The 23145-nt window shown below is 41.2% G+C and overlaps 1 protein-coding gene across 6 annotated transcripts in view; it reads left to right on the top strand.

The window, feature by feature from the left end:
* Positions 1-23145, top strand: part of rbks (ribokinase) — a 73858-nt gene that overhangs the window by 814 nt on the left and 49899 nt on the right. For 2 of the 6 annotated variants that reach the window (XR_016491857.1, XM_021584327.3), the window contains exons 2-3: positions 10938-10999; positions 11213-11285. Coding sequence is in view for 4 of the 6 variants with exons in the window: in XM_021584327.3 (XP_021440002.2) it covers positions 11281-11285 (5 nt within the window). In the remaining 2 variants the exon portion in view is untranslated. Of the gene's footprint in view, positions 1-7989; positions 8152-10937; positions 11000-11212; positions 11286-23145 lie in introns of those variants that run through there. The other 4 variants (XR_016491856.1, XM_021584325.3, XM_090220435.1 and 1 more) reach the window with 3 other exon arrangements.

Consider the following 23145-nt stretch of genomic DNA (forward strand, 5'->3'; position numbering starts at 1 on the left):
AGATACCTTTTAATAGAAAATTACTCAAGTAAAAGTCACCCAGTAAAATACTACTTGAGTAAAAGTAAAAAACTATTTTGTTTAAAATATACTTAATTATCAAAAGTAAATGGAATTGCTAAAAATTTACTTAAGTATCAAAAGTAAAAGTATAAATAATTTCAAATTCCTTATATTAAGCAAACAAATGTTTTATTTATTTATGGAAAGCCAGTGGCACACTCCAACACTCAGACATCATTTACAAACAGAGCAGGGAAGACCAGGGATGAATTGGACCAATGTTTTCTTGTCAAAATGTAACAAGTACTTTTGGGTGTCAGGGGAAATGTATGGTGTAAAAATGACATTATTTCCCCTAGGAATGTAAGTGAAGTGAAAGTTAGCAAAAATTAAATAATAAAGTAAAGTACAGATACCCCAAAAAACTACTTAAGTAGTACTTTAAAGTATTTTTAATAATACTAATAATAGTATTCATAATGCCCAAGAAGCCAGTGTTGGGAGGATAATTTGGCACAGGTGTTGTTACACCTTAGACGAAGTCGAGGGGCAAACCGTGCCAATATTTCCTCCAAACACCGGCTTTGAGGGCATTTATCACTTTTATACAACAGGTTGCCAACATATTCAAATATGGATTTACGCATTTTCATTAAAAAGGTTATTTTGAAGAATTTATTCATACTATTTCATCCTTCCACAACGTGCCCCCACACATTGACTCTGTACCAGGACCCCATATATAGCCTCGCTACCAGTATTTTATTATTGCTCCTTAATTATTTGTTATTTCTATTTTTCTTTTTTAAAATTAAAACTGCATTGTTGGTTAAGGGCTTGAAAGTAAGCACCTGTTGTATTCAGCGCATGTGACAAATACAATTTGATTTGATTTTATAGTCCCAAAACAAATCTCGGGTTGCCACCCAAGTTGCTCGTTTTATCGGTTCGGTTGCTAGAGACGCAACCCAGTCGTTCAGTCTTTTAGTTCTGTATCTATGGACGCAACCCAGTCGTTCGTTCTAAATGTTCCATTGCCGTACTGTTAGCTCATCAACTACATCTAACTTATTCACATCAAAAAGTGCAGGCAGAATAACAGCAAAGTAGATGCATTTGCATTTGTTCAGGCTGTTTTCTAGTGACATTTATTTGGATACATCCATAACAATGTGCTCACTCGTCAGGACACGTCCAGAGAAGCTAGCCAACAACACAGCTAACACAATCACTTCAAAGTGAAGCTGGAAAGACTGCAAACTAGCTGCACTTCATTTCATTTGACCTTTTGTCAATTGACATTTCTTTGTATATATCCATAAAAATGATACCAGCTGATTCATGATTTCGACTGGCTGAGAAACGCTCTCTCGTCCTGACTCCCAACACATTCATTACTATGGGACAGCAGGAGATCGAATTTGAATATTGAAACAATGTTGCTAATGTTGAAGATACAGATAAGATAGCAAGGTTTATACAAATCTCCTCTGTTGAAAACAAAATGTTCGTCTAAAGGAAATGTGAGATGATGTCTAAATGCTTTTTATTGTGGAGATGAAGTTTACAAAGTGCCTGGCTGGGTTGATGAGACAGTGGATTACACAGTCAGATGGAACGGTGTAAATAGGCATTTTAATGTCATTAGAGTTAGCTGGTGGTAAATTGTGCTATAGACACCGACAGGAAGGCAGTTTTACCCAATCAGCATTCAGGATTAGACCCTCCTGCTGTATAATAGGCAATAACAAACACTTGGACCATATAAACTAAAGTTAATCTTCAACAGTGAATGCTGTGTATGGCCTATTTCATGGCTGGTCCAAAGTTCCTAACCAGCTATTGACTAGCAAGCCTCTATTGGCCTGACTGCACAATGGAGGTAAAACTAAAATGTCAATGGACTGGAACACCAGGACACCGATTTGCTACTCGTGCTATGTCTAGAAAAATGAGGAATGTTTTGAGAAACACTGATTAATTACCATCATGCCCAGACAGTGTGTGAAAGGCTTGAATCCTAGGGGGAAACTTGATTTCTTGCATACTCTCTCCTCAAAACAATTAATTGGATGCAGTTTGGTAAGGAGGCACAAGACAAGGACAGATGACGTTAGGAATCACATCAACAAAAAATCCTATATTCACATTGGGTCAAACTGTGTCAGTGTGGCTTTAATCATTAATTGCCATCATTGCATTGATCCCCTCTCAATGAGAAGTTGCCATAACCTGATGGAGTGTAGTGGGTCCCAAACCATACTAAACAAAAAAATAAATGCAACATGTAAAGTGGTGGTCCCATGTTTGATGAGCTGAAATAAAAAATCCCAGAAATGTACCATACACACAAAAAGCTTATTTCTCTAAAATGTTGTGCATACATTTGTTTACATCCCTGTTAGTCAGCATTTCTCCTTTGCAAAGATAATCCATCCACCTGCAAGGTGTGTCATATCAAGAAGCTGATTAAACAGCTGGGGACAATAAAATACCACTCTAAATTTTGTCACACAACACAATGCCACATATGTCTCAAGCGTTGAGGGAGCGTGCAAATTGGCATGCTGACTGCAGGAATGTCCACCAGAGCTGTTGCCAGAGAATGTTAATTAACAGAATGTTAATTTCTCTACCATTCTCAACCACTTTCGATGGCCACTGTTATGCTGGAGAAGTGTGGGCTTCATGGATTAATCCCGGTTTCAACTGTACTGGGCAGCTGGGAGACAGCCTGTATGGCGTCGTGTGGGAAAACGGTTTGCTGATGTCAACGTTATGTACAGCGTGCCCCATGGTGGTGGTGGGGTTATGGTATGGTCAGGCACAAACTACAGACAATGAACCCAATTGCATTTTATCGATGGCAGTTTGAATGCACAGAGGTACCGTGACGAGATTCTGAGGCCCATTGTCGTGACATTCATCCGCCGCCATCACCTCATGTTTCAGAATGATAATGCACAACCCCATGTCACAAGGATCTGTACGCAATTCCTGGAAACAGAAAGTGTTGCAGTTCATCCATGGCCTGCATACTCACCACACGTCACCCATTGAGCATGTTTGGGATACTCTGGATCGACATGCACGACAGATTGTTCCAGTTCCCGCCAATATCCATAAACTTCGCACAGCCATTGAAGAGGAGTAGGACAACATTCCACAGGCCACAGTCAATAGCCTGATCAACTCAATGCGAAGGAGATATTTTGCGCTGCATGAGGCAAATAGTGGTCACTCCAGATACTGACTGGTTTTCTGAACCACGCCTAGGGCTGATGGTCATTAGTAGATTACCCAACTTGCTAACTGCCTGGTACTCACCACTCTGTTGTCCCTCTAATCACTCTGATGTCAATGCAAATGTAACCAAAAATCTAATCAAACACTTCATTAGAGCTGAACAGAGTGGTGGCCTCTATTAGAAAGAGTAACCCAACCGCTTTCTATAGGCTAGGCCTACTACAGTTGAAGTTGAAAGTTTACATACACTTAGGTTGGAGTCATTAAAACTAGTTTTTCAAACACTCCACAAATTACTCACCACTCTGTTGTCCCTCTAATCACTCTGATGTCAATGCAAATGTAACCAAAAATCTAATCAAACACTTCATTAGAGCTGAACAGAGTGGTGGCCTCTATTAGAAAGAGTAACCCAACCGCTTTCTATAGGCTAGGCCTACTACAGTTGAAGTTGAAAGTTTACATACACTTAGGTTGGAGTCATTAAAACTTGTTTTTCAAACACTCCACAAATTACTTGTTAACAAACTATAGTTTTGCCACCAAGTCAGTTAGGACATCTACTTTGTGCATGACACAAGTCATTTTTCCAACAATTGTTTACAGACAGATTATTTCACTCATAATTCACTGTATCACAATTCCAGTGGGTCAGAAGATTACATACACTAAGTTGACTGTGCCTTTAAACAGCTTGGAAAATTCCTGAAAATGATGTCATGGCTTTAGAAGCTTCTGATAGGCTAATTGACATCATTTGAGTCAATTGGAGGTGTACCTGTGGATGTATTTCAAGGCCTACCTTCAAACTCAGTGCCTCTTTGCTTGACATTATGGGAAAATCAAAAGAAATCAGCCAAGACCTCAGAAAATAAACTAGACCTCCACAAGCGCCTGACGATACCACGTTCATCTGTACAAACAATAGTATGCACGTATAAACGCCATGGAACCACGCAGCCGCCATACCGCTCAGGAAGGAAACACGTTCTGTCTCCTAGAGATGAATGTACTTTGGTGTGAAAAGTGCAAATCAATCCCAGAACAACAGCAAAGAACCTTGTGAAGATGCTGGAGGAAACCGGTACAAAAGTATCTATAGCCACAGTAAAACGAGTCCTATATCGACAACCTGAAAGGCCGCTCAGCAAGGAAAAGCCACTGCTCCAAAATCTCCATAAAAAAGACAGACTACGGTTTGCAACTGCACATGGAGAAAAATATCGTACTTTTTGGAGAATGTCCTCTGGTCTGATGAAACAAAAATAGAACTGTTTGGCCATAATGACCATTTATGTTTGGAGGAAAAAGGTGGAGGCTTGCAAGCAGAAGAACACCGTCCCAACCGTGAAGCACAGGGGTGGCAGCATCATGTCGTGGGGGTGCTTTGCTGCAGGAGGGACTGGTCCACTGGAAAAGTGTCCTCCATTCACTATTTAAACCTGCCCATTTCGAGACATGATAATGGTCCATTCTAAATCAAAACCAATTTCATCCATATATTATTTAGTATATGCAAAGACAAGATTAAACCAAGAATGGTCTGTTAGATGACAATAATTGCTGCAGCATTGAAGGTCCCCAAGAACACAGTGGCCTCCATCAGGCTTAAATGGAAGCAGTTTTGAACAACCAAGACTCTTCCTAGAGCTAGCCACCCGACCAAACTGCGCAATCGGGGGCGAAGTGCCTTGGTTAGGGAGGTAACCAAGAACCTAATGGTCACTCTGACAGAGCTCCAGAGTTCCTCTGTGGAGATGGGAGAACCTTCCAGAAGGACAACCATCTCTACAGCACTCCACCAATCAGGCCTTTATAGTAAAGTGGCCAGATGGAAGCCACTCCTTAGTAAAAGGCACATGACAGCCCGCTTGGAGTTTGCCAAAAGGCACCTGAAGACTCTCAGACCATGAGAAACAAGATTCTCTGGTCTGATGAAACCAAGATTGAACATATTTTGGCCAGAATGCCAAGTGTCACTTCTGGAGAAAACCTGGCACCATCCCTACGGTGAATCATGGTGATGGCAGCATCATGCTGTGGGGATGTTTTTCAGAGGCAGGGACTGGGAGATTAGTCAGGATCAAGGAAAAGATGAACGTAGCAAAGTACAGAGAGATCCTGATAAAAACCTGCTCAGGTTCAGAGTGCCCAGGACCTCAGACTGGGGCGAAGGTTCACTTTCCAACAGGACAATGACCCTTATCACACAGCCAAGACAACGCAGGAGTGGCTTCGGGACAAGTCTCTGAATGTCCTTGAGTGGCCCAGCCAGAGCCCGGACTTGAACCTGATCAAACATCTCTGGAGAGACCTGAAAATAGCTCTGCAGCGACACTCTGCATCCAACCTGACAGAGATTGAGAAGATCTGCAGAGAAGATTGGGAATAACTCCGCAAAAACAGGTGTGCAAGTTTGTGGCGTCATAACCAAGAAGACTCAAGGCTGAAGTCGCTGCCAAAGATGCTTCAAGAAAGTACTGAGTAAAGGGTCTGAATACTTTTGGAAATGTGATATTATTTTAATAGACAATTCTGTTCAAAAGTTTGGGATTACTTAGAAATGTCCTTGTTTTTGAAAGAAAAGCAAAAAAACATTGTCCATTAAAATGACATCACATTTATCAGAAATACAGTGTAGACATTGTTAATGTTGTAAATGACTATTGTAGCTGGAAACGGCTGATTTAAAAATTAAAAATAAAAATGTATTGAATATCTACATAGGCCCATTATCAGCAACCATCACTCCTGTGTTCCAATGGCACGTTATGTTAGCTAATCCAAGTTTATCATTTTAAAAGGCTAATTCATTCTTAGAAAACCCTTTTGCAATTATGTTAGCACAGCTGAAAACTGTTGTTCTGATTAAAGAAGCAATACAACTGGCCTTTTTAGAACAGTTTAGTATCTGGAGCATCAGCATTTGTGAGTTCAATTACAGGCTCACAATGGCCAGAAACAAATAACTTTCTTCTAAAAACTTGTCAGCCTGTTATTGTTCTGCGAAATTAAGGCTATTCCATGCGAGAAATTGCCAAGAAACTGAAGATCTCGTACAACGCTGTGTACTACTCCCTTCACAGAACAGCACAAACTGGCTCAAACCAGAATAGAAAGAGGAGTGGGATGCCCCGGTGCACAACTGAGGAAGAGGACAAGTACATTAGAGTGTCTAGTTTGAGAAACAACTGTCCCAGACCACATTTGGAATATTTATTTCTCACACAGAATAGAATAGGTCAACTTTTGTACTATGGGGGATAGTAGATTGACATAGACTAGTGCTTTTGCTGTTCGTTAGGCCTACTCATCTTGTTGGCTGACGAAAAGTAAATGTGGACAATATCTTCAATGTGCGCCTTGGAATTGGATAAGGTCGCGCGTGGTTACGTCCTGGATGTGTCTTTCTTCACTTGCAGCCTGTGAGAAAGACCTGATCATGTGAAGGAAAGCCATGTGAGTGAGAGGTGCCTAGGAGCATTCAGGGAGAAGGGAATTATCATGATTATATGCAGCCCAAGGGCACAACAGCCACTGGCCGCAAAAGGCATGGATTTGTTTAGGGGGTATTACGGCAACACAAAGCTGATGCCGCCGGGAAATTCAAGACATTATCAATTGCTTGTCAAATTGTGAATGAGAGACTGATGAAGTGTGTATGGCCTGCGCAAAAAAAACAACAAAGCAGAGCTCATGCCTTTCATGCAACTTTTTACAAAGCATCATGCAGCCTTACAACGTATTAAACATCTAAACATATAGCCCATCGTTTTGTAGAACAACTAAAGTTACATTAATAACTCTAAATTAAGCAAATACTGTAGGAGTACCTATTTATTAGTTAAACGCTGAACACAGAATAGCTTCATGTCCGCACTGCCTCAAATCGTTTGGAGAAAATATCCTTTCAATTTAATCAGCTTTGTTCAATTGTATTCTTCATGCTATAAAATAATGCCATGGAATTCTAAGAAGATCTTGTCTGCTAAATTAACTCGTGTAGCCCATAGCCAGATGAGGACCTAACATAAGGACTAGTATCCTATTCTGTTCTTCTGAATTAGACTACATTTTCTTCATATCATGTTTCTTTAGACTTGTCTAAAATAAATAATGGATTTATTATGAATGTGTAGACTATATTACATGGATTTATTAGACGTTTTAAAATGTAGATGTACCAAAAGGTCTGCATCAGTAGCTTGTAGGCTATTTTTGGAAGTCAGTAGATGCTAAATGTGTTTATGTTAATTAACGGTCAATTACCGTGAGACCGGCAGTTACCAGCTGACAGAATTTTGTGACCTCCACTGCCCTATCCACGCCCCTACTTTTTTTTTAAAGGTGTCTGTGTACTCCCAGTCATGTGAAATCCATAGATTAGGGCTTAATGATTTTATTTTAATTGACTTATTTCCTTATAAACTCAGCAAAAAAATAAACGTCTTCTCATTTTCAGCAAACTATGACTTTAATTGCCTACCGTCTGTAAGCTGTTAGTGTCTTAACGACCACACCACATTAGAGGTCGACCAATTAATCGGGATGGCCGATTAATTAGGGCCGATTTCAAGTTTTCATAACAATCAGAAATAGGTATTTTTGGGCCCCAATTTTTTTTTAAATTATTATTATTTTTTGTAAAAAATCTGTAAAAAAAATACATAATAATGTTATACCTTTATTTAACTAGGCAAGTCAGTTAAGAACACATTCTTATTTTCAATGACGGCCTAGGAACGGTGGGTTAACTGCCTTGTTCAGGGGCAGAATGACCTTGTCAGCTCGGGGGATCCAATCTTGCAACCTTACAGTTAACTAGTCCAACGCGCTAACCGCCTGCCTCTCATTGCACCCCACGAGGAGCCTGCCTGTTACACGAATGCAGTAGAAGCCAAGGTAAGTTGCTAGCTAGCATTAAATGTTTCTTATAAAAACAAATCAATCAATCATAATCACTAGTTATAACTACACATGGTTGATGATATTACTAGTTTATCTAGCGTGTCCTGCGTTGCATATAATCAATCGATTGATGAGCGCATTTGCGAAAAAAGCACAAATGTTGGACGACTGTACCTAACCATAAACACCGATGCCTTTCTTAAAATCAACACACAGAAGTATATATTTTTAAACCTGCATATTTAGCTAATAGAAATCCAGGTTAGCAGGCAATATTAACCAGGTGAAATTGTGTCATTTCTCTTGCGTTCATTGCACGCAGAGTCAGGGTATATGCAACAGTTTGGGCAGCCTGGCTCATTGCGAACTAATTTGGCAGAATTGTACGTAATTATGACATAACATTGAAGGTTGTGCAATGTAACAAGAGTATTTAGACTTAGGGATGCCACCCGTTAGATAAAATACCGAACGGTTCCGTATTTCACTGAAATAGTCATCGTTTTGTTTTCGAAATGATAGTTTCCGGATTCTACCATATTAATGACCAAAGGCTCATACTGTATTTCTGTGTGTTATTATGTTATTATTAAGTCTATGATTTGATAGAGCAGTCTGACTGAGCGATGGTAGGCAGCAGCAGGCTCGTAAGCATTCATTCAAACAGCTCTTTTGTGCATTTTGCCAGCAGCTCTTTGCAAGCACAGCGCTGTTTATGACTTCAAGCCTATCAGCCTAATGGCTGGTGTAACCAATGTGAAATGGCTAGCTAGTTAGCTTTGTGTGCGCTAATAGCGTTTCAAACGTCACTCGCTCTGAGACTTGGAGTAGTTATTCCCCTTGGCTTTTGCCCCGCGGCTTTTGTGGAGCGATGGGTAACGCTGCTTCGAGTGTGGCTGTTGTCGATGTGTTCCTGGTTCGAGCCCAGGTATGGGCGAGGAGAGGGACGGAAGCTATACTGTTACACTGACAATACTATAGTGCCTATAAGAACATCCAATAGTCAAAGGTATATGAAATACAAATAGTATAGAGAGAAATAGTTCTATAAATACTATATTAACTACAACCTAAAACCTCTTACCTTGGAATAATTGAAGTCTCATGTTAAAAGGAACCACCAACTTTCATATGTTCTCATGTTCTGAGCAAGGAACTCAAACGTTCGTTTTTTTACATGGCACAAATTGCACTTTTACTTCTCCAACACTTTGTTTTTGCATTATTTAAACCAAATTGAACATGTTTCATTATTTATTTGAGGCTAAATTGATTTTTATTGATGTATTATATTAAGTTAAAATAAGTGTTCATTCAGTAATGTTGTAATTGTCATTATTACAAATAAAGAAATAAAAATTGGCCGATTAATCTGTATCGGCCTTTTTTGGTCCTCCAATAATCGGTATCGGTATCTGCGTTGAAAAATCATAATCGGTTGACCTCTACTCCACATGTTCATTAATTGTTTATGGTTCATTGAACAAGCAATGGAAACAGTTTTAAACCCTTTACAATGAAGATCTGTGAAGTGATTTGGATTTGGATTACTTTTGAATTATTTTTGAAAGACAGGGTCCTGAAAAAAAGGACTATTCTTTTTTTGCTGAGTTTATGAACTGTAACTCAGTAACAAAAAAATTGTTGCATGTTGCTTTTATATTTTTGTTCAGTGTAGGCTAACATTCCGGCTTCTATCATCCCCTCAGCTTTTTCTAAAAATAGATACAAAGTATTTGAAAATGTCTACATTTTTGTAATATAAAGTAGGCCTAAATTACCCCCATTGCATCATTTTATAGTTTATTTTATTGACACTTTTTCAATTCATACAACTTTCCATGTCCATCCTTACGACACAACTAGGCCTAGGCAAATCTCCATGAATATATCACCTTTTGTGTCAGTTTAACCCAATGAAAAATCATTTTGCTCCCTTTGTTTTGTCAAGAAAGACCAGGTTGTAGTAGGCTAACTGAAAAGTTGACTTAACTCATTATGCAAGTAAACCAGAATCTGAGAGGGGGGCCCCTGTTTTGAGTGGTCGGACATGCTTGCTAAAATTGTATCTGCTGCAATAGGGGTAGCACATCTAACAGCCATGGCTGAGGAAGACAATATGCTCAGAAATGTGGGAGAATTTAGCCTAGCTGTCCTAGAGCCAGCGGCCAGGCTTTCTGAGCCTTTTTACTGCTGAGGAGATTTGAAAAGATTAACAGACAAGCATGAACTCCAATACATGCCAAGGATTTAATTAATTAAAGATTTTTCTGGGCTGTGTTCAGTCACGTGGTGTAGCATTGAAATAATCGCTGGGTTTAGATTGGCACCTGTCCAACTCTGAGAGAGCTGTGAATGCTCTATTTTTACCTTGTTCCAGTCAGTTCATGGTAATATGGCAAAGACTGAGTTTCTTTTGAGTGCAGTTTCAGTATGATATGTTATTGTTGCTTGAAATGCCCCTAGCAGTGAGTATACTCTACGATTAGCCTAGGCATAGTTCTAAAAATGTGTGAAGAACCAGCTAATTCTGTAAAATGTTTTTAAACCCCTAAATCACATTACAATAAATCTTTTTCTATACTCATGTTGGTTCCAATTATAAAAATGTCTGACCAGACTCTTAATGACGTGCCTAAGTAACCTTTGCTGAAAAGTGTGTTGCTGGGTCAAAGGGGAAGCTATGACAAATGTAATAATTTAGTTTGTACTTAAAGCTAAGCTAACAATAAATACATCTCTAAAGTATCCATTGCCTCCTGTGTGTCTCTCTCCAATAGACCATGACGGAGGAGGCTTTCGATGTGGTGGTGGTGGGTTCCTGTATGACTGACTTGGTCAGGTGAGTTAGTTACGCTATGCATCACATCACTGAGAGAGGGATTGGATCAGAATTTGCCCCAAAGTACTTTTGAGATCTTATGGGAACATTTTGTAGAAGTTATTGGGTCACATATCAACAATTCATCTGTAGTTTGAGATGTCAAAATATGTCACATGTAGTTCTATTTCAAATATATCTTCTCGATATTTCACTTGATTGAGATTCGCTCAGGTGGATTCTCTAACGGAAGTAGGCTACAAATCGCAGCGTCTGTTGGAGACAGACAGGTCGATTGGCGAATGAGGTGAGGCCCTCTCCTCTTCATAAGACGCCCCTTGTGCTGCCTCTGATCATTCTCGCCTCTCTTCCTTCACTCTAACTCCTGAAGCTCTCCTAAGCATGACTAGATTTTCTGTCTTCCTACTGAACTGTTCTCTGGTGAACCGCGAGGTTCACGCTGCCAAACGTAGGACCCCAGATCCTGTCGATAATGTTGAGTACTGACCGAAAGTAGTTTTGATTCCGCTATAATACATTTTTGACTCCTCATTCTCAGCTGGTAGCTAGCGTCACAGGCTAGCTATCGAGACTTGGGTAGCCCACACTGTGAGACTACAGCTAACTTGGCTAGCTGGAATGCTAGCTAACCCCACAAAGGACTAGTTTTGCTCAAACAGACAGACAAAGTAAGCATGCGCTTTCTCCGGCTAGCATTGTACTAACTAGCTAGGCTGACGCTACTTAGCTTGTATTTTGCTCAAGGAAAACTTTTTCTCGGAGCCATGGAACCTGCTGCCCCTGCTATGGAATGGAGGGAACCAAGCAGGATTCATGCCCCTGCCTGACTACCGGCACACCCGCGTTTGTGTTGGATGACACTATCAGCCAAAGACCCATACGACTCATGTATTGTCTTCCTGGGGTGAGAGCACGCTGCAGCAGTGCTCGCTAATCCCAAGTACTGCATGCACTGCAAGCGTTTCAATGAAGGGGAAGGTGACCTCGTCATTGACGATAGCGAGGACATGACTCACCTCATCCCAAAGGAGGAAGAGGAAGCCGAAAGGCCTTCTTCTACCCTCAGCGGAGCTTCAATACCCAACTACAGATACCGGCTTATCGATGTCTGAAACGGGCAGCATCCAGACTAAATATCGACTGGCCCAAACCCGTAGGGGGTAGAAGTGCTGAAATGGACTTACTCGACGAGAGGAGGCTCCCCTCTCGCACCACTCCAGGTAAACAACTCCTCCCGGTGGTCCCATCTTGTGTGGCGGAAACCCAACTTAACTGGGACAAGACCCTAACCACAGACCAAGTACTTTAATAATATGGGTATTCAGAATATGGAGTTGGCCCCCGAAGGTTGAGTCGTTGCTGGCCAGCCACCTCAATCCTTATGCCATGTCACAGACCGGCATCTCCCTCCATGGAAATGCGGAGCGCTTTTCCGCCTCCATCTTCCAAAAGGCATATGTGTCTGCCGCACGTTCAGTACGGGCATTCAAAATTAAAAGCTGATGGCATACCAAGACGATTTGCTTATGGAGATGCAACAACTCCTAGCAAACGGTATAGCCAACCAGGGCCTATGGTTGGAGATCTGTGTCATTGCAGACTTCACCCTACGAGCCTCCAGAGGCGCCATCAAAGGCCGTAGGCGTGCCATGAGCCTTGCTGTGGTGGGAGAGAGAGCCCTGTGTCTTGACTTGTCCAGCCTCTTGGAGATAGCTGCGGGAAGTAGGGGTGCTCTCTGAACAGACATAATTTTGCTCCAGAGGATCAATAGCCTCTAAAATAAATGGCTGTGGATTAAGTTTTATCACAAGCACTTACAGTCGGGAAGGCCGCAATTTGGGCAACACGTGCGCCTAATATAGAGCAGCTTGTTGCATTGTGTCCATAGATATAATCCAAGGAAGGATTTTGGAACTTCTAACCCTGGCACTTTGACCGTTAAACTCATGGGTACACTAGCAATGGCTGCCAGTCCTGACTTGAATGGGAACATCCCATCTATGGATTATATGTCTATGGTTGGTTGTGCTTCATCTTCATCATTGGGTGAATCAGTGTCACTGGAAAGTTTATTTTGTAGCTTATACTATACACAGTGCCTTCAGAAAGTATTCACACTCCTTGACTTTTTCCAAATGTTGTTGTGTTACAGCCTGAATTTAAAATGGATTAAATAAAGATTTTTTTTGTCACTGACCTACACACAATACCGCATAATGTCAAAGTGGAATTATTCTTTTTTGAAATTTTTACAAATATTTTTTTTGCTGTTGAAATTTTTACAAATTGAGTCAATAAGTATTCAACCCCTTTTTATGGCAAGCCCAAATAAGTTCAGGAGTGAAAATGAGCTTAGCAACTATTTTTTAATAACTACCTCATCTCTGTACCCCACACTGTACCCAACACATACAACATACAAAGGTCCCTCAGTCGAGCAGGAAAATTTCAAACACAGAATCAACCGCGAAGACCAGGGAGGTTTTCCAATGCCTTGCAAAGAAGGGCACCTATTGATAGATGGGTAAAAATAGAAGCAGACATTGAATATCTCTTTGAGCATGGTGAAGTTATTAATTACACTTTGGATGGTGTATCAATACACCCAGTCACTACAAAAATACATGCGTCCTTCCTAACTCAGTTTCTGGAAAGGAAAGAAACCACTCGGGGATTTCACCACAAGGCCAATGTTGACAGTTAGTTAGAGTTTAATGCCTGTGATAGGAGAAAACTGAGGATGGATGAACAACATTGTAGTTATTCCACAATACTAACCTAATTGACAGAGTGAAAAGAAGGAAGCCTGTACAGAATAAAAATATTCTAAAACATGCATCCTGTTTGCAACAAGGAACTGAAGTAATACAACAACAAAAATGTGGCAAAGCAATTAACTTTATGCCCTGAATACATTGTGTTATGTTTGGAGCAAATCCATTACAACACATTACTGAGTACGACTCTCTATATTTTCAAGCATAGTGGTGGCAGTATCATGTTATGGGTATGCTTGTAATCATTGAGGACTGGAGAGTTTTTCAGGATAAAAAAAAAAATGGAATATACCAGACACTGGGAGATGAATTCACTTTTCAGCAGGACTAAAAACAGGCAAAATACTTGTCCAGCCTCTCGGACATAGCCTTGGGAAGTAGGGGTATTGTTAGGTTACGGTGCATTCGGAAAGTATTCAGACCCTTTGACTTTTTACACATTTTGTTACGTTACAGCCTTATTCTAAAATGTATTATATTGTTATTCTTATTGTGTTACTTTTAATTTTTTAGCCTACTTAGTAAATATTTTATTTTTCTTGAACTGCACTGTTGGTTAAGGGCTTGTAAGTAAGCATTTCACGGTAAAGTCTACACTTGTTGTATTTGGCGCATGTGGCAAATAAAGTTTGATTTGATATTTGTTATGTCCAAACTTTTGGCATGTTCCATAAATTGTGGCCGTGAATCCGCCATAGAAATAGAAAGAAAGAGGATGATGCTCCAGTAATATGAATAGCCTAACTATTGAACGATTTGGACTAGATTTTACATTGTAATGGGCATGATGCGACCTTTGGTAGGCTGCTGGCAGACTGCGCTACAGCAATGCCAAGTTAGCCCATGCTCATGCCATGGTTCTCAGCTATGGGAAGTGAAATTATAGGTTACGATGACTTTTGCTCATGATGCACGCCGCAAATGACATGTAACAACACCTTCAGCTCATCGGACACGAAACAAAACACCAATACAAATGTAACAACAGCACAAAATAGATAAACACGTTTTTGGAATTTTATTTTGCAGGTGCCTTTTCATTATAGGATGGATACTTGTGATTTCTAGCTGCACCAATTAAAGCAGTGGAGCGTGGTCAAAACTATTAATCTTGGAGCGACGGGGAACGGGATTCCAAAATGCAATCATATCACACGCAAATGTACCATTTATAAAATGTTTCTATACCGTTTATTAGGTATACCCATCAAGTACCGGGTTGGACCCACTATGCCTCCAGAACAGCCTGAATTATTTGGGGCATGGAAACATTGCTCAATTGGTATCAGGGGACCTAACGTGTGCCAGGAAAACATTCCCCACACCGTTACATTATCGCCACCAGCCTGTACCGTTGACACCAGGCAGGATCGGGCCATGGACTCATGCTGCTTATACTCTGCCATCAGTATGACGCAAAAGGAAACGGGATTCGTCGGGCCAGGCAATGTTTTTCCACTTCTCAATTGTCCAGTGTTGATGATCGCATGCCCACTGGAGCCGCTTCTTCTTGTTTTTAGCTGATAGGAGTGGAACCCGGTGTGGTCGTCTGCTGCAATAACCCATCCGTAACAAGGGTCGATGAGTTGTGCGTTCCGAGATGCCGTTCTGCACACTACTGTTGTACTGCGCCGTTATTTGCCTGTTTGTAGCCTGCTTGGTAGCTTGCACGGATCTTGCCATTCTCATTCGACCTTTCATCAACGAGCTGTTTTCGTGCACAGGATTGCTGCTTACTGGATGTTTTGTGTTTGTCGCACCATTCTCAGTAAACCCTAGACACTGTTGTGCGTGAAAAGCCCAGGAGGCCGGACGTTTCTGAGATATTGGAACTGGCACGCCTGGCACCGACAATCATACCACGCTCAGTCGCTTAGGTCACTTGTTTTGCCCATTCTAATGTTCAATAAATCCCAAATGGAAGGTAAACAGTTGGATGAAATCAGACAAAACAAGCTCAATAACTCAATGTGTCACATTCTGACCTTAGTTCTTTTGTTATGTCTTGGTTTTAGTATGGTCAGGGCGTGAGTTGGGTGGGTTGTCTAAGTTCGTTTTTCTATGATTTGGTATTTCTGTGTTTGGCCTGGTATGGTTCTCAATCAGAGGCAGCTGTCAATCGTTGTCCCTGATTGAGAACCATACTTAGGTAGCCTGTTTTTCACCCTTGAGTTGTGGGGGATTGTTTTCTGTTTTGTGTCTACACCAGACAGGACTGTTTCGTTTCGTTCCGTTCCGTTCATTCTCCTTTGTTATTTTGTTTAGTGTTCTCGTGATAATAAATTATCAATATGGACACTTACCATGCTGCACATTGGTCCTCACCAACAACGGCCGTTACACAATGCATGTACACACTCCCATTGAATATGCATTCACCTGTATTTTGAATAGGCCTAGGATACATTTTGATTTACCCAGTTTGTCATTAGATTTACCATTCAAATATGATTTGCATTATGTTATGTATACTGAACAAAAATATAAACATGTAACAATTTCAACAATTTTATATAAGGAAATCAGTCAATTGAAATAAATTAATTAGACCCTAATCTATGGATTTCACATGACCTGGGAGGGCATAGGCCCACCCACTGGCGAGCCAGACCCAGCCAATCATAATTAGTTTTTCCACACGAAAGGGCTTTATTACAGACAGAAAAACTTATCAGTTCCATTAGCTGTTTGGGTGGCTGGTCTCAGACGATCCAGCAGGTGAAGAAGCCGGATGTGGAGGTTCTGGGCTGGCATGGTTACAGCTTTTTTTTAATTTATTTTTTTTAAGATTACCGCTTTTTCCTCATGTGCTTTATGTATTGATTTGAAATTAATAAATACAAAAAAAATTAAAAAAGAGTGCAAGGAAGAGGCCTGCTTGAGAATGACCAGAGGCAGGGCGAGTGGTGTCTAATGAAGAGAAAAAGGGCTCATCTCATTCGCCACTCGAACATGTCTGTTTCCAACAAAGCTCTGTGATTGGTACTTCTGTTAAAGAATCTGCCTGAACGAATCCCCATAATGTGAGATCTCACTCTTATACCATGGAGTTGTTGAATATTCCTCATGGATTTTACGGGCATTCTAGAGCATGTATTATTTCCATATAACGCATGGTATATTTGCACGGTAGAATTCAATGGTTATAGTTCATTAATACATATTTTGTTTGACCTGCTTTTGAAAGCAAACGTCGAATTGGAAGCAGTATTGGTTTTGTTGAATTCGATTTTATAACGGGAAACTAGGACTGATGGTTTGGTTAGCCAAACGACCAAGTCTGTTTGTTTAGTTACCACGGCAACTACTGTAGTTAACTAGTAAACTTGCTAGCTACTTCAGTGTATGTTGAACACATTTCTACCGCCAAAATGAACACATTTCTAGTCGTAAATGTGTTAAATCAACTCTGGGCTATGCGTTCTATTGAAAATAATGAACGAATGAACGTAAATGTGTCAAATCAACTCGGGCTATGCGTTCTATTGAAAATAATGAACGAGGCTAGCGGGTCGTGGCTAATGAACGAGGCTAGCGCGTCGTGGAATACTTCACACCTCGTTCATTATTTTCAATGAACGCATAGCCCCTAGTTGATTACCCCTTACATATTATCATAGAACAGGGGTTATACAAGTAACCCTACATTTTTAAAATGTGGGTCCTGGTTCTGAGCCATGGCATATACATTATTTAACTGCCAATTCTGTTTTAGAACTGTTCATCCTCATGTTATCTTCTGCAACTGACAGCCACACATCTTTGTTGTGCTTGAAAAAGCTTTATTAGTCGTTCTGGCTCATACACATCACATTGTGATGGAAACATGGAATGGCCTATTTTCTGGGCCGATGACAACCATGTGACTCTAAACCCTTTTAGGTATGGTCTAACACGCTATGTGCATCTTTTTAGTCTATATTTACCATCAGTTGTCATGGAAAGTTTTTACGCAAAAGCCAAGGGGTAATATTGGGAAGGGTGTTTCCAGCATGGCTCGAAATGGATGAAGCCCTATACAGACACATATAAGGGAACTGCCCTGTTCCTCCACCCCTGCCTGGGTTATTAATTCCATAGGAATCTAGTCATTCTATTTCTTTGATTAATACCGCTGTCCCCAGACACAATCACCAGATTAGACTACTGTCACGTAACGTAGGCATGAGGCGGATGGAGGCGTAACTTCATCCAGAGGTATAAAGACCCTGAAGGGCCACATCAGAAAGGCAAGGAGGACTAGGTTTCAAATAACATTTTGTTGGTCACATACACATGTTTAGCAGATGTTATTGCGGGTGTAGCGAAATGCTTGTGTTTCTAGCTCCAACAGTGCAGTAATATCTAACAAGTAATATCGAACAATTTCACAACAATACACACAAATCTAAGTAAATTGTGGAATGGAATTAAAGATATATAAATATATGGATGAGCAATGTCAGAGCGGCATAGACTAAAATACAGTAGAATAGAATACAGTATATACATATGAGATGAGTAATGCAAAATATGTAAACATTATTCAAGTTACTAGTGTTCCATTTATTAAAGTGGCCAGTGATTTCAAGTCTATGTATATAGGCAGCAGCCTCTAATGTGCTAGTGATGGCTATTTGACAGCCTGATGGCCTTGAAATAGATGTTTTTCAGTCTCTCAGTCCCAGCTATGATGCACCTGTACTGACCTCGCCTTCTGGATGATAACGAGGTGAACAGGCCGTAGCTCGGTTGGTTGTTGTCCTTGATGATCTTTTGGGCCTTCCTGTGACATCGGGTGCTGTAGGTGTCCTGGAGGGCAGGTAGTTTGCCCCCTGTGATGCGTTGGGGCAGACCTCACCACCCTCTGGAGAGCCCTGCGGTTGCGGGCGGTGCAGTTGCCGTACCAGGTGGTGATACAGCCCGATAGGATACTCTTAATTGTGCATCTGTAAAAGTTTGAGGGTTTTAGGTAGTGATGCACCGATATGATATTTTTGGCCGATACCCAAAATTGATATTTTCCTTGCCAAAAAAAAACGATACCGATAACCGATGTTTTACATTTCTGCTGCCTTTTAAGCATTCTAGTACAGTTAAATAGTTAACACACACAGCAGCGGTCTAAGGCACTGCATCTCAGTGCAAGAGGCGTAACTACAGTCCTTGGTTCGAATCCAGGGTCTATCACATCCTTGATTGGGTTTCGTGTCTCAAAAATATTGTCTTGCATTTTAAAATGATAAGGGACCAAATATTGTAAAACTGTTCAATGCAACATCTTAGCATCACAACTTTGAGAAGGAAGTGAATATATTGGCTTTTTCTCCACAGTTGGCAACACTGTATCACTCATACCACAAATATGCTGAAAAAAATATGTAAACGCAACATGTAAAGTGGTGGTCCAATGTTTCATGAGCTGAAATAAAAGACCCCAGAAATGTTCCATACGCACAAGAAGCTTATTTCTCTCAAATTTTGAGCACAAATATGTTTACATTCCTGTTAGTGAGCATTTCTCCTTTGCCAAGATAATCCATCCACCTGACAGGTGTGGCTTATCAAGAAGCTGATTAAACAACATGGTCATTACACAGGTGCACCTTGTGCTGGGCACAATAAAAGGCCACTCTAAAATGTGCAGTTTTGTTTTGTCACATAACACAATGCCACAGATGCCTCAAGTTTAGAGGGAGTGTGCAATCGAAATGCTGACTGTAGAAATGTCCACCAGAGCTATTGCCAGATAATTTTAATTTCTCGACCATAAGCCGCATCCAACATCTTTTTAGAGAATTTGGCACTGCATCCAACCGGCCTCACAACTGAAGACCACGTGTAACCAAGCCAGCCCAGGACCTCCACATTTGGCTTCTTCACCTGCGGGATTGTCTGAAGGGGAGCTGAGGCGTATTTCTGTCTGTAATAAAGCTCTTTGTGGGGAAAAACTCATTCTGATTGGCTGGGCCTGGCCCCCCAGTGGGTGGGCATGGCTCCCCAGTGAGTGAGCCTATGCTCTCCCAGGCCCACCCATGGTTGTGCCCTTGTCCAGTCATGTGAAATCCATAGAATAGGGCCTAATCAATGTATTTAAACTGACTGATGTCCTTATATGAACTGTAACTCAGTAAAATATTTTAAATTGTTGCATGTTGAGTTTTTATATTTTTGCTTAGTATACTTGGCTTCCAATATCACCTGTACCACAAATCCTGTTTGGTTTTCATAGGCTAGGTTAGAAGACAGACACTGATCCATTGATCTGCCTGTTGACTGGTGATGTGGATATGACCTCATCAGTAAAACCTAATTAACTCCATTGAGACCAAGGATTCAACTTGGTCATCATGACACCATGATCCCATTTAATTGATACCCGACTGTTGCTGTTATATCATCTCAGTAGATGTGGTGTGAACAGTGTAGTGAAAATGTCCTTCCCACACATGTTGTATCATCATCTCAAGTACAATTGAGTAGTGTATGAGCACACATAAGTGAGACAACATTTGTCGCCCTGAAGTAGGCTTAGGCTACCTTTGCAAAGTGTTGTGCAACACAACAGGTGTTAAACAGAACAATAGATTATTTACAGTCTATCGCTTACATAAAATATGTCCATGTGGATGTCCATGCAAATGTACTGTTCTGTTATAGGTCACCGTTCAAGTCACATTTGCCCTTTCTGTGTTTTCGCTTGAGTAACTACACAATCTTACAATTTTCATCTCATTCTTCCCCCCCCCCCCCCCAACCTTTATCTGTAACTGTGGCGAAAGTGATCCCACCCCCAGTTATCAAAAACACACGGACACGCTCACTGACGGTTTTGATCATTTTAGGCAACCTCTTTAAAGGGCAGGAGGAGCTGCATCAATTAGGCCCTTACAGTACTACTGACGGGAAGAGACTGTGTTTTGGGTCTTTTTCGTGAGGGGGGGGGGGGGGGGGGGAGTGTGGGAGGGAGGGAGTTAAGGGGGGGGGGGGTGGAGGGTACTTGAAAACTTGAAATACATTTTCCACCCCATCAAAGTGATATGCATGGCTTTGAAGTTGGAAATCCAGTTGCCTGAATGTGCCAATGTTTGGGTGGTTGTGACACAGTCCCCCTCTCCCCACCTCCACTTGTCTTTCCCCTGACTTTGTCTCCTCTCTCTCTTTCCTCTCTGATGTGGCCTCTCACACTAGAAACCCCACACTGTCAAAGCCAGACAGCGCCCCCTGCTGCTGTCCTCATCCACAGCTCCCTGATGTGAGATATGGAGCCGGTGTGATGTGGAGCAGTGTGATGGATTGTGTTTATATAGGCTAGCCTAGATGGGCTAGATGGTGCATTTCACTAGTTCTAAGAGAACTCATCTACCTCCAATGTATAGCAGCCACCTGTGTTTGTGGCTCTGGATAGACATTGCCCCTAAAAGACAGCGGAACAGCTTACCATCTTAACAAACCCTCCTAACCAACCTTATAGTGTTTTCAGCTTGCGGTATATACATTTTTACACCTGCTACCAGATGCAAACTATGAGGGCTGTTGACATTGGCCAATATGAGCCATTTCTGTAGGTGAGGGGAAATTACCTAAGTAGTTAATAAGGAAACATTTTTTTCTCAGTATTTCACACCTCTTTCCTCACACCTCACCTCGACCTTCCCGTCACCTCTTCCTTCTCTCACTCTACCTCTCTCTGACTAGTGAAAGTGAAAAGAGCTCTTATTTTTTTTTATTACATACACCGGATAGGTGCAGTGAAATGTGTTGTTTTACCTGGTCTGCCTGGTAGTACGGTGCCTCTGGAGATAATTAGGGTTAAGTGTCTTACTCAAGGGCACATTGGCAGATTTTTCATCTTGTCAGCTCAGGTATTCGAACCAGTGACCTTTAGGTTACTGGCCAAATGCTTTAACAGCTAGTCTACCTTCCGCCCTATATATCCTGTCCTATCTTATCCTACACAGCATGACCATAAAAGGCCTTCCTGTTTTTAAATAACTTTCTTTGTAAAGTCATTATACCTTTTTGATAATCTATTCTATATTGAAGCACTACTAGGTTACGTGAACCTATGTGTCTGCTGCAAAGGAATTAAGTAAATGGTCCAAAGTTAGCAGTGTTTGCACAATCCTCAGTCCCTCCTTCTAAAAGTCATAAACGTTACTGATCCGATGCGGTAATAGTTCTCAGGCTACTTCTGCGTCTGAACCATCTGCGCGTTCCAAAGGTTAGCCGCCACTCAGTGGTTTAAATGTAAAGCAAATGTTTTTTTCCGGTGCTGCACAAAAAATAACAAGCTTCACCGAACACTTGTGATGGCCTTTTGGTGGCGTGGGAGAAAACAGACGGGTTGGAGTTGAGCTTTAGCACATAGCCAACCTTTTGGTTGGCGTGCTCGCAAACACACAGACAATGGACTAGTGTCTGGTGATGGAGGGGTCGTGGTTTACCCAACCTGGCAATCACCTGTTGAAAGCCAACCAGCCAAGCCAAGCCAACCAGTAGTCGTGGTCAGATGCCAATAAAGGCGGGACTGGAATCTGTGTGCGTGTGCATGTGTGTGTGTGTGTGTGCGTACCTGCGTGTGATTGTACGTATGTGTACTTGCAGTTACTATGCTTGGCCCACACACTCTCAGTGTAAACAGTGTAAACACTTTCACCACCCTGCTTCCTCTCTCTCTCTGAGAGAGACCAGATACCTTATTGAGTATATGTGGAATCTGGGAATATACAATTCTCATGATTTGTTTCCTAATGGACTGTAGATGCATTATGTAAACATACTGTAATAACAAAAGTGTGAGACTATATGGTTTCTTCTACATAGTAGATTTTAATGTGTGGCTGATGACACATAAAGGAGAGCAATTATAGGCATGGTACACATGGATAAGTTCTATAGGCTAACATTGATTCGTACATACACATGTTTTAACAAATCATGATTCATATGTTGTCTGAGTACTTTTTTTCTGAAAGACATTGTCCTAACAAGGAAAGGACATAAGACATAAGACATGATTCATCAAAACCACTTAACATATGGACTCCCATATGTTCACCCCTATTTTGGTTTCGACCAAAACAACCTCAAATCTCCTGCATGAACGCTGAGGTTACTGGAAATCCTGAGGTTGTGAAAAACAACAAAGAGCTATTTTTATGTGGATTTACTGTAACTCCCTAGTTTCTCAACCACCACACCTGCTAATTAACACACACACACACACACACACATCCAAACTGTATACACACACACTTCACACATACCCAAATCTCAATAATAGCTAAGTTTATCATCCTAGTCTTGCCACCAACAAACCCTCTGACCCTGGAGAAGGAAGAGCCTTTTAACTCTCTGTGATTGGAGGAGAGGGCAGACAGACAGCTC

Source organism: Oncorhynchus mykiss, chromosome 25 (genome assembly GCF_057628025.1).
Source record: "Oncorhynchus mykiss isolate SJ-2025 chromosome 25, ASM5762802v1, whole genome shotgun sequence".
Taxonomy (NCBI): Eukaryota; Metazoa; Chordata; class Actinopteri; order Salmoniformes; family Salmonidae; genus Oncorhynchus; species Oncorhynchus mykiss.